Source organism: Montipora foliosa, chromosome 13, assembly GCF_036669935.1.
Source record: "Montipora foliosa isolate CH-2021 chromosome 13, ASM3666993v2, whole genome shotgun sequence".
NCBI lineage: Eukaryota > Metazoa > Cnidaria > Anthozoa > Scleractinia > Acroporidae > Montipora > Montipora foliosa.
The window spans coordinates 30,578,155-30,596,362 of NC_090881.1; the positions used below are offsets into that span (position 1 = coordinate 30,578,155).

The 18,208-nt window shown below is 38.5% G+C and overlaps 3 protein-coding genes across 3 annotated transcripts in view; all 3 read right to left on the reverse strand.

Moving 5' to 3' along the window:
• LOC137983037 (carbonic anhydrase 2-like) overlaps positions 1-1,749 on the reverse strand; it is a 9,102-nt gene extending 7,353 nt beyond the window's left edge. The window contains exons 1-2 of the mRNA XM_068830199.1: positions 1,697-1,749; positions 24-78 (exon numbers count right to left, since the gene is read on the reverse strand). Of these exons, the coding sequence (XP_068686300.1) occupies positions 24-75 (52 nt within the window). The 5' untranslated portion in view covers positions 76-78; positions 1,697-1,749. The remainder of the gene's footprint in view (positions 1-23; positions 79-1,696) is intronic.
• A 5,495-nt stretch (positions 1,750-7,244) lies between these two features.
• On the reverse strand, positions 7,245-12,481 carry LOC137982502 (vascular endothelial growth factor A-like). The gene is made up of 4 exons (XM_068829596.1): positions 12,283-12,481; positions 11,790-11,858; positions 8,058-8,172; positions 7,245-7,917 (listed from the first exon to the last, which is right to left on the reverse strand). Exons 1-4 carry the CDS (start codon positions 12,364-12,366, stop codon positions 7,322-7,324), a joined length of 864 nt encoding a protein of 287 aa, XP_068685697.1. The 5' UTR covers positions 12,367-12,481; the 3' UTR covers positions 7,245-7,321.
• A 2,161-nt stretch (positions 12,482-14,642) lies between these two features.
• On the reverse strand, positions 14,643-17,385 carry LOC137982640 (uncharacterized). The gene is made up of 3 exons (XM_068829767.1): positions 17,159-17,385; positions 16,177-16,279; positions 14,643-15,955 (listed from the first exon to the last, which is right to left on the reverse strand). The coding sequence occupies exons 1-3, from the start codon at positions 17,267-17,269 to the stop codon at positions 15,573-15,575; spliced, it is 597 nt and encodes a 198-aa protein (XP_068685868.1). The 5' UTR covers positions 17,270-17,385; the 3' UTR covers positions 14,643-15,572.
• Between the last annotated feature and the right edge of the window lie 823 nt (positions 17,386-18,208).

Consider the following 18,208-nt stretch of genomic DNA (forward strand, 5'->3'; position numbering starts at 1 on the left):
CACCGGAAAGAAAAAAAACTTACTTTCCAAACTTGCGACCATACCAAAAACAGTCAACAACAGCAGCAAACCCATATCCTGTAGACAAGTATATGCAAGTTAAATATAACCAGTTTTGCTGAAGATAATGTGCCGCAACTGAATCTTTACAAACCAAGCCGGTGACAAAAATGTTCCTGACAAAAAAACTTCATGCCTTGCTATAATTTCATTGGGTATAAAATGAAACTGTTTATTAATAGCGGAAAAGAAGAAAGTTAATTTTGAGACGTGTGACTGTGGATTTTAGCGATTAATCGGAGGGAGATGACACCTGGTAGGCAAACAAAAATTGCCAAAAAGGTCAGTTACAGCAAGAATAACTTTCAAAAAATATATTACACCTATGGCTAATGATACACTCAGTTCGAGGGACAAGTATAGTGAAATGCTACGAACATTGTTAGCAAACAGCGTCCAACATTGTTGGGTGCGTTTGGATACTGTGTTTGGTGTTGTTAGACGGTGTTGACGATTGTTAGCGGCTGTTCGTTCAATTTTCCTCTTGAACAAATCCCAAAATTGTGCAGAATCAATGTTTGCAATTTCTCCTGGGACATAAAGATGTCCCAAGAGAAATCGAAAACAATGCCTATGCAAATTTTGGGGGATAAAAGAGGTGTATTATGGGATTTGTGCAAGTAGAGAATTGCATCTAATAAACGCCAACAATACTCAACACGATGTTCCAACGCACCCGGCATATTGGGCCCAACAATGTTGAATATTGATGAGATTTGGATGGTAAATTTTTAGCGTGGTCAGTGAATGAAAGATGCGATCTGTTGAACACTGTCACACGCAAAGTCGGAAAAAAATAACTCCGAGTTCAGTCTCGTAGCAGGAGTCGAAACTATCACTTTCACGTTCAAGTGAGTTACAGGAGGCTGGGTCCAAGTGACAAACTTCCTGCATACTGGTAGGATCAGAGTGTGATAGGTGGAATTATTGTGATATCGGAGAGCGAGATGATAAATTTTTAGGGTGGTAAAATTAATGCTGGATGTTGTTTGCCAACATTGTTGGAAGCATTTACCTGGGCCACAAAAGAGAAAACATGCGCATATGATGCAATAATGCAATATTAGACAAATTCATACATATGTAATAGTTAACACGAAAGTTTCGATCACTGAAATACGTTCAACGTGACCAAAGATGAGCTGTCCCTCTATCAGATTTGATTCTATGATCCTATGATAAACGTAGACTAGAGACAAACCAAGATCCTTGTTACCTTCATCGAGTCATCTATGATCGTTAAACTCACGCAAACTGAGTGAAAAACTGTGCGGGTTACTGATCTTCCAAATTTGTTTGTTATCAAGATGTAAAACTAGAATAAACGAGTACTTCAAGTTTTCGTCTGCTAATCGGCCAGATAGGCACACTTTGTTTAAACAGTAAAACTGTTTCTCTTTTTATGTAATAAACACTCAGGAAAAAATTTTTTGGAAAGGACTTCCGAGGAAAATTAGTAAAATGTAGCACCTCAAAAGAAGTGGTGTTCACAAAAGACCCAACTGACTTTTTTTTTTTGTTCAAAACGAGCTGACTAAAGAAATAAACCGGCTAAGCAAATCTGAAGTTGAATAAAGCTTTCCTGTGTTGGCTACAAGCAGAATACATATACAAAATTATAAGCTAAAACACTTACTTTCGCGTTGATGCGGTTGTTTTGTAATGCTTGTTGTTTCCTTCGCAAGCACCTCAGCGACTGGCTTGCCACAGGACTGCAGCCAACTAATAAACCCCTAGCTGGTTATATTAGCCTGCGTCGCGGACGTGAGAATATTTAACTCCAGCCGGTGAAGATTAATTCTCTTCTTCGATGCAGGCTGTTATTAATAGAATTTGTCTAATATGAGGTATGTTTCAATCTTTCCGGGCTAACAAATATTGTGTAACTTTATTAATTACCATAGGCATAACGAAAATAAAACCAAAAAAAAAAACAAATTTTAAAGCAGTAATGAAACATTTCCTCCTCTGTGATTTTTTTTTTTTTCAGGCAATAAAACATTTTTGATTGAGGCTTGATTACAGGTTGTCTGTAATCCCCAGCCATAGAGGACAATTCACGTCAACCACTTTTTAAAATTGATGTAATTGTCAAGAAAAACTGAGCCTATATTCGCGCAGAAAATGCCTCAACCACACACGCAGACGCAGCAAAAAATAGCAATTTGAACCTTGGCTAAAGTTAGACGATAATGTTAAAAATAAACCCGGCGTCAAATCACATTTTCTACTATAATGGCAAAACATTTTGCATACCTTGGAACTGTTTCAGCTTAATTAAAGGGCTGTTAGTGTTTGATCTTGTTAACCTCTTCACAGAAAGGCACCGCATTACATTTATCGTGAAGTGTCTCCCTCACGTAACTCTACAATCTCTAACTATGTTGATGCTGCTTGGGTAATAACACCAAACTGCCCCACTGCAGCTAAATCAAAACTTGTATTACAGACTAACTTGAACAGTCGATTTTATAAAACTTACTTCTTTATCATAATCTTTAATGGGGACATTGAGTGAACCTAGATGTTGTTAACCCTTTCACTCCTGTGGGGTTCTCCATTGACGAGTAAAATCGTCTGGCTTTAGACAGAGTAAAATCTATAAGTCTCTATGGCACTCACGGGAGTGAAAGTGTTTAATGATCATACTCCTCAAGATTCTTATGTCTGCAGATCAGGGCTTTGACGATGGCGGGAGCTCCATTGAAACATGTATAGCAGACTAAAAACCAGCAATTTTATTATTCTTTTCGGCTATCCCGACCATTTAAGCTTGCACATATGAATGCTGATATTGTTTTGCAATTTCGTACTAAGGAATCAACTTATAGCAAAGCTTTGAAACTTTCAGTATTTGTTACCCTTGCCTATGATATATGTCCGATATTTCAATATTTTTGGTTCAGACCTACAGTTGGCCTGCATGGATTAACTGGAAAATAATAACAACATTGGGCCAACTACTTATGGGAGTAGCTTAGTAGCAGTTTCGTTTCGTATATGTTTAGAGGACGAATCTGAGACAAAATGTGCGATAAACGATATTTTAATACTTTGGTTTGTCAGAGTGCTTAAAAATCGATTATACAACCAGATTTCGTCTTGCTATCGTTAAAATGAGGGAAAATGATCCTTTGCTTGAGGGTCTGTGCTATAACCTGCTAATATAATCATTGTAATAAATATATTTAGCCAAGCCTAAAAGCGGAGAACCACAATTATATGTTTCTTCCGGGGTTTACATAAGATTGCGATACGAGGTCTTTTTTGGAAAGGCCTAGCTATTTTCCCATTAGCTGCTTTTCAGAATTTGAAACTATTTACATATTTAAGTGATGGAGGTCCCTTCTGATTTTGGCATTGTTGTGCCACGGAAGCGATGTCATGGTTTTAATACTGGCTTATCCAAGGTTAACTACACGAGATCACTTGTATTAGTGTAATGCCGGGATACTATTTTATGACATTGTATATTTCCCGAATAATGGTTTCTAATAACAAACAAAAAACAGAACGAAAATGGAACATCAGTGTTGAGTCTTCATTAAATCTGCGGGTATCTTTGGTATTATTAGTATACGATATTATAAAATAGTAACTTCAAAACACATTTTAAAAAAGTTCTCGGTATGACACTACAACTGCAAGTGATCACATGTAGTTAGCCTCTGGTAAACCATGATTTTTCGTTTTATAACACAAGAATGACAAAATCAGAAGGGGTCATTCCTTAAATATATGAATTTGAAGAAGAAATGAAAAGAGATGTGAAAAGTCTCCAATTCTGAATATATGCTATTGGTCTTCGCAAAATAGACCTCGTATCTCAATCATATGTAAGCACCCGTAAAAAATATAATTGTGGAGCTCCGCGTTTTAGGCTTGATTTAATAATAATATTTCTATCAAAACGGAACTCCTACTAAAGTACGCCCATAAGTAGTCTGCCCAATGTTTTGTTGTTATTATTTTGATCCATGCAGGTCTGAAATCGGAATATCAAAATATCGGTGATATTCTAGGCGCGATAAAAAATACTGAAAGTTTCAAAACTCAGTTTGCTGCAGGCTGACTTCTTGATATGAAATTGAAATTTTGCACTCTTAAATGTTCGGGGTGCCGAAGAATGAGAAAACCGACCGCTTTTAGCTATAGTCTGCGGCAATACAAGTTTTGATGGAGTTGCTGCATGCCATTGTCAGTTTCAATGCCATTGTCAGTATTTTGAAAGGCTTCGATCTACAAACATTTCAATCTTGAGGGGTCTGACAATTCTTAAGATGATGTTCAGGAAAAGGACAAAGAGTAATTGGGCTTAGGGTTAGGGTGATGAATGTTTACCTCGACATACATACAATTATTGCAAAGGAATAGTAGTGCGTATGTGTATTGAGGGCCAGTAGACCGTGTTAAACCACCATATGATTGCTACTCTATGTATCTACCCGGTGGATGACAGCGCTATCCACCCTTCGAACAACTGGGGCCAGAGCAATTGACATAAATCAATGTACAGAACTGAGAAATATTAATATTCTACCACTATTCCGTTCGTTTTTTTACTACTTCGATGTCAAAGATTACAGTTGTAGGCTTCTATTAGCACAGACAGATAGAATGCAGCTCGGACAGGGTGAACGGACTAAAAAACTGAGAAATGCTAACTTAATATAGACCACGAGGTAAACACCAAAAGCAATGAGCCGCATAAAGAAAACCACCGACTTAAAACGACCGACATTTCCCTTTTTATCATAGAATACTTTCATGATGATATACAAGGCTTCCAATTGGGTCAGTATATCTCACTCGGGCTCACTGGGAGCGGACCCAAGCTGTCTTTATATCAATGAAGCAGTCTCGAATAGTTTAAGGCCATGATAGGTGTAAAATACGTCGGGAAAAATGGTTCGTCGGCTATATCTCCCACTAGATTGCCTGGAACAAAATGAAATCTCCCTTGAACATAAATAAAGTTGTCCTCTTTTTAAACAATAGAGTGTTTCTGTCAAGGAACTATCGGCATATTTGCCCTCGAAGCTTCGCTTCTCGGGCAAATATCTGTTTTAAGAACATCAAATTTCCGCGGGGCAACTATCAGACCGATAGTTCCGAGATATAAACACTCTATTGTCTTTATTGTTCACTACTAAATTTTCTTCCGCGCACCAGCTCAAAAATCATGTTGAATTATTTTCAACTTTATTAGACGAAAGCCGTGTCAGCCAATGTAAAATTTGAAAAAGAAAACAAACAAAAACCCTCTTAAGGACGGTGCCTACTATTGTTATTGCGCATACGTTCTGCGCATCTCGAGATACTCGGATTTCCTATCGGCAGTGCTTATTAGTACAGGGATATTTTTGCGCGGTTCAAAACTATGCGGAGAAAGCAGAACTTAGCAAGTGTTCTTGGTATCCAAAAAGGAAATTGGGGGTAACCACGCATTTTTCAGAGATAATTAAGCTTGAATTTGGAAAAGAACGCCATACATTGCTTTGTATTTTAAAGCTATTTACAAAAATTGTTGATTAATTATCTTCGAAAAATGCGTGGTTACCCCCAATTTTCTTTTTGGATTTCAATAACACTTGTTAAGATCTGCTTTTCCCGCATAGTCAGGAAACCGCGCAAAAATACCATTGAATTAGTAGGCACCGTCCTTAATACAATTTCGATTGTTTATTTTCCATAAGGCCGCTTGTTTACAGAGCCAGAGGTATTTTCAGCGGACGACTACTATCCATCCGGGTATTTTCCTCGGTCGGGCACTATGGGCTGACAGTAGGGACTTCAAGATACGCCGACTACGGACGGACTGGGACGAGACACTGGGTTTTCCCTTGAGCCACCGTGGCGAGCTCACGACGGTGAGTGGTCATGCAAGTTTGCGTAGGCAACGAAGGCGACAACGGTGGGAAAGAAAGGTAGATAAAAAACCAAATTATTGCATAAAAATAAAGAGAATTATAGTTTTCATTTCATTCTTTAATCAATAAGTATTTGTAGTGGTATGATTTTCGTTTCGAGCAACGTTTTCGGCAGAATAATTTCGAAGAGTGGTGGAAACCATATCATGTACATTTTCGCTTAATTCTATCAAGTGAATAGATTCATTGTTGCCACTTTATATACTGCCTCAGTACTTTAGCCAGTATGCTTTTTTGGGTTTGCTTTCGGTCTCGAGATTCGGTTTGATGAAATATTTTGCCTGAATTTTGATGATCCCCCGAACTCATCTCGCTCGATCGGCCGGTGGAAATTGCGGGCTTTTAAAAACTTCCTGCTTTACTAATCATGTAATAGGCTGTTCTTGTGAAGCCAAAAATCGAATAATTTATTTCGGATTTCCTCAGCTCAATTTTGCTTGTAAGGGCTAGCACTGCTGCTTTGACCGTATCACGCAGTCTGTTGTCCGCCAACTTATTAAACTTCGTATTTTCACGCCATCAGCCCCGTACTCGATCCAGTGCTCTAGACTTGGGGAACAAGCGTCCAACGGTAGTTCGTAGTCTGTAGTCGGAGTATCTTAAAGTCCCTAGTGTCTCTCCGCGGACGAACACTATCGCGTCACGTGATCAATTTAAACCAATAAGAATCGGGGAAAATTTAGTGGTGAACTATAATGCCTTTTAGTATCACCCAACTAGTGGACTAATGCAAATCCTGCATTTTGATTGGATACGCTACTCGATGACTATTAGTAATAGTCCTCGAGTATCGAAAAGCGTGACGCTTTCTTTCGTTTTATTCCGGCCAAATAATTATTTCTTCAACTTGCATTCGCTAACTTTATTGTTGCCTTTTCTGTCCGACTAGTTGGGTGATACTAAAACAATTAGACCCTTCGCCCTCAAGGGCCACCGGTCAATAGCCCATTCCGCTGCGCCTCATGGGCTATTGACCCGTAGCCCGTAGCCCTTGCGGGCTACGGGTCTAATTGTTAAATAGTGTAATATTGGTCACGTGACAAGTCACGTGATCAAAATTTTACAATATCGTTAATCAGCGAATCGCTGGCGCATTTCATCACAACAAATAAATAGTTTTTTTCTACGCTTGGAATGATCGTCCTCGAGTTTAAAATTAGAATAATAAATTATCAAAGCCCGAATTTTGGACTCAAGGTGACCAGCTACGTGCTTTCTATCTTCTACATTTTAACATTATGAATGGAAAACAAAAAGTTTTTAAACCAGTTTATTATTAAGTTTTAAACCCTCTAACTTTTAATATTTCATGAATTTTCACGTAGCTTACTCTACGCACAAGTGCAGTTCTTCTTGAAGAACCTTTCGTTGGGGGCGCACGGTAACGAAGGGGGGCACTCGCATTGACACGTCGCTCTGTTAAGTACTTTATTTTTTCTCTTGCAGCGTCTTATGACCTTTTCCGGGCAATTGCAGTCACACGTCTGTTCATTCCATGTGCTATTTGAGCACGGCAGTGGGACAGTTTTGCATGAGCACTGACATGTGTCATCATTCCATTTCATGTATTCTGAATTACAAGTTGCTTTTTTTAAACACTCGCAACTGCATGTATGAGGGTTGAATTTTTGGATGGTTTGGTTGCAACGAGAACTTCGCTTCATGCAATGACAGACGCATTCGGTGTGGTTGTAAACTGCGGTCACTTTCTGCATAAATGACAGTGAAGAAAGGTCATACACCTTTACTCGAACCTCGTGCTGCCTGGCCACAGTACAGTTTAACAATCCTCGTTGAGATAGACAGCCTCCCACACAACGGTGCAATGTAATTGTTGGTGGCCATAAATTCTCTTCCAGCATTACCACAGTTGGGCGTGGCGCGCAATGCGCACCCTTGGGCTCGATTGCGGGTTTTGAATGGTCCCCTGAGAAAAAGGTTAGATGCACGGGTCAACAAAAAAAACTGTATTAAAGCTAGTTTTTCAAGAAACTGGTTTAATTCGATTGTGATAAGGCTAGTCTAACTGACTTGCAAGCTTTAGTTTCATTGCTAAAATTTACTCACAGGGAGTTGTAATAGTGCCGTTGGAAGGGGACACTATTAGACCGCAGATTATTGTTTCGTTTAGTGAGGTAGCTGTAGTGACAAAATTCGTGTCTTTCAAGGAGACATTAGTATCCTGCAAGTGAAAATCACCAAAAAGGCATTTATCATTTACTGAACAGCGTGATTAGTTTTCATTTTCAAAACCTCATTAATAATTCATAATCCCATTAACCTTGTAAATGGTCGATAATACATCACGTGCAATGACTTATGTCGGTAAACCTCATCCTTATTAGTGTGCGGTCTTTTATCTGATAAAACACTCCTCATCATGTACCAGTCAAATCCTAGAGCACCCATCCCCCCTGGGTATACCCTGGGCATTTGACAAGAGGATAGCTCCGCATAGTGGGGAATTTGACACGAAATGAAACCCGTGTGGGTGGGTATTTGACTATCGATAAAAACGTTGGTCAGCGGTCGCTACCTAGAGAATTTTTTATACGGGAATTTCCCTCACCACAGTACAGATTTTGAGGAACGACAACGGCGACGGCAACGAGAACGTCCTCTCAAAATATAAATTCGCGTTATTTTAATCGCTTCGTGACTATTTTTGATATGAGTTTGTGGTAATTCCTGAAAAATTACACTCGTCGGAACGGTGCTTAATTTAAGGGAGAAAATGAAAATTTATTCTAAAGCGCTGACGTTCTTCATAAAACCTGAAATTTAGCTATTTTACGTTGTAGGTTTGCTGTTAGTTTGCTGACGACGGCAAAGAAATGGACGAAAATGAAAAATGCACGTACAGAGGGTGCAAAGTTATTGTTTTTGCCCACTAAATATGCTAATTTCTGACGTTCTTGTTGCTGTCGCCGATATCGTTGCTTAAGCTTCCTAATGGGCCACTTCGGAAAATACCATAATACTCTTTGTTTGTCTCCTCAAATTTTGCATAAGCATTGTTTCCAGTTTCTCTTGGGACTTACAATGGTCTCAAGAGAAAACAAAAACGATACTTACGCAAAATTTGGGGGGACAAACGTAGAGTATACGGTATTTTCGAAGTGGCCTATTACACATGTGTTGTGTTTGTACAGAGAAGTAGCTTTTTTTAAAGTGAAAAATGCCTATGTTTAAAGTCTGGAATGAGGAAAACCCCAACAGTAAAAATTGTTGCTGCTAGCTTTTATTGAAAGGTAAGTAATCTTGACCTTTTTCTTCATTTTTGCCGTTTAATATCACCAGTATGTCGTGACGGCATACTTCATCGGTGGGGTATTTCACGCTTTCTGAGGCCCCGGCCGGTGGGGATCGGGGAATTTGACAGTGGAAACTCTCCACAGAGGGGGGCATTTGACCTTTTTTCTTGTAAAAGTCAAATGCCCGGGAGGTTGCCCGGGGAGGGGGGAGATGGGCGCTCTTGGAATTGACTGTACATTAGTATGCGGTGTTTTATCAGATATCAAGACACTCCACTTGACTTATGAATATCAATTAATTATCAACACAGCAACTGACGCAACGAATGGTGGGTGCATATTTAATGTTTTCTCAACTAATTACACACACAGTAAATTTACTTTTGCACAAATAGTACAGTTGTTAAATAGAGATCTGGAAAAATTCTCTATTTCCATTATTAGTACAGTAATCTGGTAAAGACATAAATCAAGATCAGCTGGCAGAAGTGACTCCAAGTTGTTTTCCATAACCTCTGGAATTGACTTTTTGCCAGTTGTCTACCTATTTTCAGGGGGGCCCAAAATCTTGCAAACCTGGTGTTGTTGCTCAACACTGGACTTTTCGTATTTAAACAAGGTATTTGATCGACGACCCGTTCTCTCTCTACTGATTAACCTCTCATCGACTTGAAATAATCTGGTTGCGCATGTAACCCTTAAATTATGACACCGTGGTTTTCCTTGGCAAACCTGCTTTCACACTTACTTCTCAAGCAGAATATTATTTAAAGTATTAATGCCGATAGGCACTTTCAGGTAAATAAACTAATTTGGATGTGGCTTGAAGTAAAAGGCATCAATTTCTTTGGTTAGGTATTTGATTTCAGTCTCCTAGTGCAAAGAATAACAATTGACAATACACGGAAAGTAGTTTAAGTTTTTCCCTCTGCAACAAACGTACCTTATCACACGAGGAGTATACTTAAGGGTCTTTTAGACCACCATAAAGTGTTTTCGAATGACTTTCATCAAATCCAATACTACTTGAATCAACAATTTTGATGTTGCCTATGTTCCATTGCCCGAATTCCAAAACGTTTACCATTGTAAAAGTAAATGGTATTTACTAGTGTTTCGGCACCCGAGAAGACCTTTCTCCTAGAATATCTTTTCTTCTCCGGAGAGACCGACTTTCTCAGCTCTCTTCGTCCTCAAAGCAACTCCATCTGCGGTCAAATCCTTCATTTCAGCGTCTAAACCCGTCTAAAGGTATTCAACCTGCAAAATAATACACATATATCACCAAAAATTGATACCAACAGGCCAGGACTGACAAACCAAAATTTATAACAATTACCTGTGCTCATTCTTGTCTATTATCCTCACTGCATCAGTACCATTTGCATCTTCCAGAAAGCGGTGAATTCCATACACAACGCTGTAAAGCGACCGGAGAGGATACTTTTCACCACTCTCTTTACACAGTTCTTCGACAAATTTAATCAGTCAAAAGTTCAGTGACTCAGTTGTGAAAGCGCAAGGTTCGATTGTTGGATTTTTGTTTTTCCTACCATTTTGCCATTCCAGAAAAATTTTAATGACCACTTTGTCACCTCACGAGTTGACTTTGGGGTAGCATTCTCGATTAAATTCCTCTCTTCCCCTGCATTTTTAGGCTTTCAAAAAGCTCTGGAACAGGACGCCATGTCCTCTTCGGTTAGTAGAAGAAAAGTTCAAAACACGTGCGAGATTTGATTTTCTTGCATACTAATTTAATACCTATGTTTTTCAGTGTAGGGTTAGGGTTAGGGTTAGCAGTGAAGGTGTCGTGTTGGGTTGCACACGATGAAATATTAAAATATTTATTTAATATGTCTCAAATCTTATGGTCTCTTTTAGGGGTTAAAAAAGCGTCCCCGCCCCTACATATGATGAGTTCTCTTTTCCTAACTGTCAGGATAAAATGGCTCTACGCAATAATATTGCCTTTTTTTTTTTCAGGACAATTGATACAACTTTTCTCAGAATGGAAAACTTGACATCGTGGGACTGTTTGTTTTCTTCGGCCACCCCAACTCCATAAAACAAATTTTCTCTGGACTTTTGAAACTCAGCCGGACAAATGCAGTCATTTTTAAGGACTTCTCTTTTCAGAATACCTTTCAATATTTCCCAGCTGATATGTTTGTCTTCTCTGATTAGTTTTACTATTGTTGGACTTTAGAACCACAACACCGGTATATTAAAAATCCGTCAATATTGTGAAAATTTTCGTCGATTCAGTTCGTTGATTCAGTTCTTTTTGTGCGTAAATTCATGATGTATGTTTCTATTTTTAAAAATAGAAGGCGCATTCGATCATATCTATCTGTAAGTTTCCGCTATATAAAGCATTAAAAATTGTTACAAAGATTTCGTTTTCGTTCACACATTTTAACAGACCATCTCGAAACTGACCACCCCACACCTTCGGATCGGAACTCATATGCTAATAAGTTAGGGCGCACTTGTCCCACTGTGAAATAATCTCGCCATGATCCTTGGCACTCTTTTGATATCCCACCTGCCTCAGTGTCTTTTCTATTTTATGTCGGCTAGATTTTGGCTCTTCAATGTCATCGACCCAATGGTTCTGAAAATTAAGAAGACTATGTAACATCGTTGTTCGGATGTGGGTAGGAAATTGCATGAGGCGATAATTATAAGAATTAATCAATACGCGACGGTGTTTTGAGAAGTTGCTGAAATTGCCTGAGTCGGGAAATCCAGCATGAGGTAATCAAGAGTAGTTGACTTATTGTTGGCTGTTAATATCACTGCGCTTACCAAACAGATCCTTGTTTCAAGACGTTGGGAAACAGAAAGACAGGGCCGGAATTAGAATGATTTGGCATTACAAGAAAAAGTGTTCCCTTACTCATTTCTTCAAAGCCCTCAAAGAAGGTCTCTTTGCTTTTATGTACGAATAAGTGCTTCGAGATGGTTCACTTAACTTAAGATGATCAACAGGGGATGGTGTTAGAATAAAAAATGGAAAGAAAATCAAATTGTCTCACCTTGAAGGCCCCTGCAAAGACATGAGAGGCGATGAGAGTAGCAAAAAATACGATTGTAAACATATTGAAAACCCTGAGGCACATGCAGTAGGAATTCACAATCTCAGGCAGGCGCGCGAACGAATCAAGCTATTGCACTGGAAATGGCGATTTCTACAAGAACGTAAAGGGAATGATCCTCCAGAATATGTTCATTTAGCCGTTAAAATATAGTCTTGAAGAACTGGATACTTGAAAAGCCGCCTGTGATATTCAAGTGTACTTGTATGAATTCCGTGAGAGTTTAATTGAAATAAAAGCTTGTTTCAACAATATATTCCTATGAAAGGATCAAAGTATCCCGCAAAGTACTTTCTTCGTTTCCTCTGACTGCAGTTCTATTTCTTTAAATTAAGTTTGCTCTTTTCTAGGCAAAGGTAAAACAATGACCTGCATTTGCTGACTTATTTAGGTTTTTTTCTGTGATAAATCTACAGTAACCCTCCTTTTAATTGTTTGATGTTCTTGTCGGTCCATATTTGAAAAAAACACCGTTTGTTAAGAAATTATCGAGGCTATTAACGAAACATCTGTTCAAAGAACACTCCATTAAAAGAGGAAGATTTACCAAACGGAAATGTCAACTTTGCTGTCGATGTGATTTAATTCAGGAACGTGATCAATTTTTTACCTCAGAAGCAAACTTTGCTTGAAATTCATCTCGTCATCTTCTTTTTTTGTCGGAAGGGGTCAAATTCTAAATAAGCTTACTTTTTGTACATGAAATATAAAGCGCAGGCAAGAAAAAATATTAGGTTAGAAATTTATCATTTATTTGTTTAAAATGGTTGACGTGAGTGTTGACAACGACAAACGCAAATTTTACTTTTCAAATTTAAAGGAACCGCTGTTTGCAGCAACAGAAGCGCGAAGGACCTTTTTTCTTTTAACACTTAATGCAATCAATTAACGCAATTACTGTTTCGATATTCAGACCGCCAGGAGCAAACAAAATACAGTGGTTACATTTTACAACCTGACATGTAACGTCTTTCTTCAAATCGCAATTACGATCAATCATGTTTCGCTGGTCAATGGACTTTTTTCACTTCTTTGTAGTCGTTTTTCCGTGAAAATCGTAAACCACGTACGAGTTTCGATAACTAAAGGGAAATAATAAAAAGTATCCAGATTGTGGCCCACCCTTGATTCGATTTCCGATCCCGGCGTCATATGTGGGTTGAGTTTGTTGTTGGTTCTCTCCTTACTCCGAGATGTTTTTCTCTGGGTACTCCGGTTTTCCCCTCTCCTCAAAAACCAACACTGCTAAATTCCAATTCAATTCGGAATGCACGGACACATGTTGAATTGACGAGCTCCTGAGCGCTCTTAAGGTGTTCCGTGGGTATCATAAAACAAATTCCATTTCCATTTGGTACAAACTCAAGGTTTGCTATTGTTGTCGTCGTCTTCTTTCTAGTGTACAATAAGAAGCCTGAGAAATGTATATTTTAATTGTATAAAGCTTACAGATCTCCGATAGTTTGCAAGAACCATAAGTACTTGTTAAGCGGGGTTGTGATGGGAATCTGTGTGGTGGGAAAACGGATTCAGACCCTGCGCGATCTGAGGAAAGCGTCAAAAAAAAGATTTGGAGAACGCAATTTTTCTTATTGCCCTAAACCCCAACGCCTAAAGCCTCAGTATATAATATCGAAACCGACCTCGCAAAAAATTTATACCCATTATTTTGCTTTCTTGCCTTTTGTTTCAGTTTTCATGTTTCGTGGCAGTTTCAAATTGCACAGCGTCACTAGGATGCATAATTACGAAATAGTTGAGAGGATGCAGATTTAGTTTTAGGGCGCGTTGGATTGACCCTATTCCGGAATAAGAATACGTGGAGTGATGATTAAAACGGTATGTTTGGCGCGTTTCGAAGCAGCAAGGATAACAAAAATATGTTTAAAATAGCATTTTAGCAGATATTTGAAAATTTTAATGTGAATCCCCGTAAAAACGAAGGATTTCTAACTTATATTCCATGTATTCCTATTCCGGAATACGGTTGAGTTTCATGTATTTCGATACTCACCAGTTGTTCAAAACTTAATTAGAGCGAATATGTTGCTGGTAACATCCGAACTCTGGTTAAATCCGTTCCTACCATTGTAGGTTAAATTGGTGATCACCATTTAACCTAGTTTGAATACACACTCAGATGAATTGAAGAAACTTTTTTTGGAGCCTAAATTAATCCTAGAGAAAAATGATGGTCCCCAATAGGGTTCTTCAATCCCGCCATCCCGACCGAAATTTTTCCTTCATCCCGAACGTTTTCATTGGCCAATCCCGATCCCGATCATGACGTCACAACAAGATGACAATTACAACTGCAGTTTATTTAGAATACGCCTTGTTAGTCTTTTCCAGCAACCTTTATGATCCAATTGACCGTAATAATTAAGAAAAGCAATTCACAATTACAGTTTTGAAACCGAAATGATGCGTGATTGTTCATGATTGGTAGTAATTGAATCAGTTCACATGTTCCACTTTGTTAAACTCGGTTGTAAGTTTAGATTTAATTAAGTAGTAGGGAGGTTCATCATCAGTAATTCATAAAACGGCGATAATGGCCCGTGATACGAGTGCTAATGTATACAATCATCTACAAGAATAATTTTCTTCCTGACTTTCATAATTAGCATGAAGACAATCCCCGTCAATCTAAAAATGACAAACTGCGAAAAGCCGCGTCCCGTCCATAAATGCAATCCCGAATCTCGCTCCCATATTTCTTTATAATCCCGAACCCCGGGCTCCAAGGAAGAAAAATTCTGGATCCCGAAAACCCTAGTGGGGACCCTGAAAATTAGGCTCAGGTTAGGATTAGTTTTAGTTATTACACATGGATATCAATTGACTTATTATACAAAAGTAACCACGAAAAAAACTGTGTTTTGTTGAGCATGATCGTCATTGTAGTGTAGTGGTAAAGCTACAGGAGTATAGATCTGGAGAAACCGAGTTCGAGTACTGATGAGTGTATAGTACAGTTCATTGTTTCCTTACTATGACTATGTTCAGTGTAATGTTGAGACTGAATGTCTAGGTATATGAATGCATCTGATGAAGGGCTAACGCTCGAAACGTCAGCTTTTAGATAGCATTACTTTCTTTATGATTTTGTTTTTAATATTCTTTAAAGGCTGACATTTCTGCTTTTACGGTTTACAATAAAGATACCAATGAAATCCATTTCTAACTGCTAAGTGATTTCGCTCGTTTTCTTATAATATTACATCAATCTATTCTTTTCTGCTTTTAGAACATTTACAGGTTTCTGGATTTTGCTGTTCGCCATCCTGACATTTTTCACTGCACCTACATATGCATTTCTCACCGTCAAAAACGTGAGTTTCATTGCAGGTGGCTTGACAAGCGCAGGTGCAATCTATGTGATCTTCGATGTTTTTTACATATTCTCTGCCATCATGAGAACGGACTTTCACTTTCCTTACACGTATTGTAGTTGGTTTGCATTTTTGTAAGATAAGAGGAAGGCCACAAGAACCTTTACAGCGATTTACTTGAACAAACTGAGGATCATTTCTCAATGATATGATGCTTGGCTCAACTTGAACAACTTCAGGATAAAGTTCGCAAGGAATTTCCGGAAGCTGCTCGCCCTCTGGAAGATGAAAAGTTTCAACACATGAATTAGTATACTTTGATGAACCAGTGCCTGCGTAGCAGACTAAATGGGACGAGACCTGGCCCCTAGCAGCTCTCTCGAATTAAACCTCAAGCTACAGTGGCTATGTGTCATAAACAACAAAGAGAGATAAGAACTAATTCTTTTACGACCCGTTTCCGCTTGGGATCTTGTCATTTAACGATTTGTTCTCATACCTTTCAAGTCAGTATGTAAAGCATTGAGATGTGTCCTCGTCAATCGAAAGAATTTGTCTCTTGATTTGAATGCTGTCAATCCATGTCTTTTCATGTCTCCATCCTTAAGAAAACAAACATTTTATTTTATTATCGAATTTATTTCGGTAGCACCTGCGTGCGCTGGTCGCTCTTAGCCCTTTTTACTTTGTAGCCAATAACGCGACACAGTCTCCAGATTTTTCTAAACTGAAGCGAAATATATGACTAAGCCGAGATGGACGACAAACTTTCTTTGGGGTTTTCTTGTTTCTTTTCCTCACGACTCTATCGACGATGGACCGTTGGTGAATCTGGCAAAGTGGAGCGTTGAATATCTGACAGGTTTGGTTTCTAAAAGAACTGGGGTTGCTTCTTTGGCCGAATTAAACACATAAATTTGGTATCAAACGAGTTAATTAAATGGAGGGTTTATTATGTTACTGTACCTCCACTAACAAAATATGCCTCGCCACCCAACATGAAAACCTTTTACATGCAACCCACAATCATCCCTTGATTCGCTTTAAGGAAGGACTAATTACCATACGTCAGAGATATCCACAGGTTGTTCAACTAGCGCTTCTAGTGATATCGAACGAGCTACCTATGCCAGTTTTTGGCAAGTTTGAAAGACTTTTTTGTATATTTTCCGTCCAAAGGAATGAATCTAACGACAACTAAAAAAGATATAGCTATAATTTTTTTATGATCTTTTCTCATCTCCAAATTTTTGCTCCGAATATTATAAAGATTAGGGTTAGGTCCTTGTTTCTCTCATTCAGACTCATTACAGTCTCTCAAGGTTTATGACTATTGACAGGGTGGCGTGCTGTTCAATATTTGAGCCAAATTTTAAACTGCCTTGTGAAAGATCAACGATAGTTAAAAAGGAATTGAAATTTATCACGGATAGAGGTAAAACCAAAAAAATTGTCTAAACAAAGAAAAACATTTTTCCTACCTGATCTAACTGCATTCTTCCATAAGAAGGAAACACGAAGAATCCTACAGTATACACAAGCGAAATTTGAACTACCAATGTAGGGAACATCTTTACGGCCCGTCTTTGCATCTTGCTCGCCAGCTCTGTAACTCGTTCAGTTGAATGAATTTCCGTACAGTGGGCAAGTTTCTTTAAATATGTACGACATACATACAAACAAAGTAAATTACTGTTAGAACGTCACACCACGGCTCCCGAGTTGTCATTTGAAAGGCACATTTGGTCATAGCAGGGCATTTGTTTCACACTGAAATTAAAACGCGGCAAAGCGCAAGTAAATTATCATTTTACTGTTTAACAGCTTGCAAACAAACTGCAGGGCTTAAAGAGGGTCTCAATGGGGGTGCCCTTTGACGGTTGACGGTTAAAAATAAGCCATTTTGACGGTTAATTTTTTGGAATGACGTTGATAACACGAAATTAAAGGGCTAATTTGGCCGTAATTTTTATAAAACGACATAATTTTACCCATATTTGAATAACCCAATTAGTGCTATAATTTGTGCATTAAAAATGAGTTTTTTGGTCTTCTACTATAGGCCATTTTCGAAATATCAAATATTCAGCTTGATAGTGAGGCAGTGAGGACAAATAGAATAGAAACACGTTGAAATGAATGTGAAAAATATTTACATATTATCCACTTTCCTTTATATTTTTCTTCTAAACCTCTCTTTCAAGCAAAAAAGTTTCATCTTGTACCAGCGGCGTTAGCAAAAGAATGTCGGCTTTAAAAATAAATAGAAAAGCGCACAAAAAGATTTTGTCATTTATTACAATTGACATCTCATACAAAACCAGCCCTTGAAGGGAAAATTTTAAAAACCCTCCCCTTATTTCGTCTTGAGAAGGGAGATCTTTGAAAGATGTACTCGTCAGAGCAAAACCCTGAGAGTCTTTCAATTGCTAGGAGTGGTGTTTGGCACGTCATGCGAAGTGACCCGTGATGACTGACGTTTTATGACACCGGAAGTGTTTACAGGTGGAAGTCAGTTCTGTTGCTAACCG

What these genes read in the sequence shown, in the direction of transcription:
- LOC137982502 (XM_068829596.1), bottom strand. Translation starts at nt 12,366, where the DNA reads ATGTGCCTCAGGGTTTTCAATATGTTTACAATCGTATTTTTTGCTACT. An exon ending in TAGAAAAGACACTGAGGCAG is followed by an intron (nt 8,173 to 11,789) that starts GTGGGATATCAA and finishes TTTCACTTGCAG; the next exon opens with GATACTAATGTCTCCTTGAA. An exon ending in CGGCACTATTACAACTCCCT is followed by an intron (nt 7,918 to 8,057) that starts GTGAGTAAATTT and finishes CCTTTTTCTCAG; the next exon opens with GGGACCATTCAAAACCCGCA.
- LOC137982640 (XM_068829767.1), bottom strand. Translation starts at nt 17,269, where the DNA reads ATGCAAAGACGGGCCGTAAAGATGTTCCCTACATTGGTAGTTCAAATT. An exon ending in GAAGAATGCAGTTAGATCAG is followed by an intron (nt 16,280 to 17,158) that starts GTAGGAAAAATG and finishes TGTTTTCTTAAG; the next exon opens with GATGGAGACATGAAAAGACA. An exon ending in TTTACATACTGACTTGAAAG is followed by an intron (nt 15,956 to 16,176) that starts GTATGAGAACAA and finishes TTCATCTTCCAG; the next exon opens with AGGGCGAGCAGCTTCCGGAA.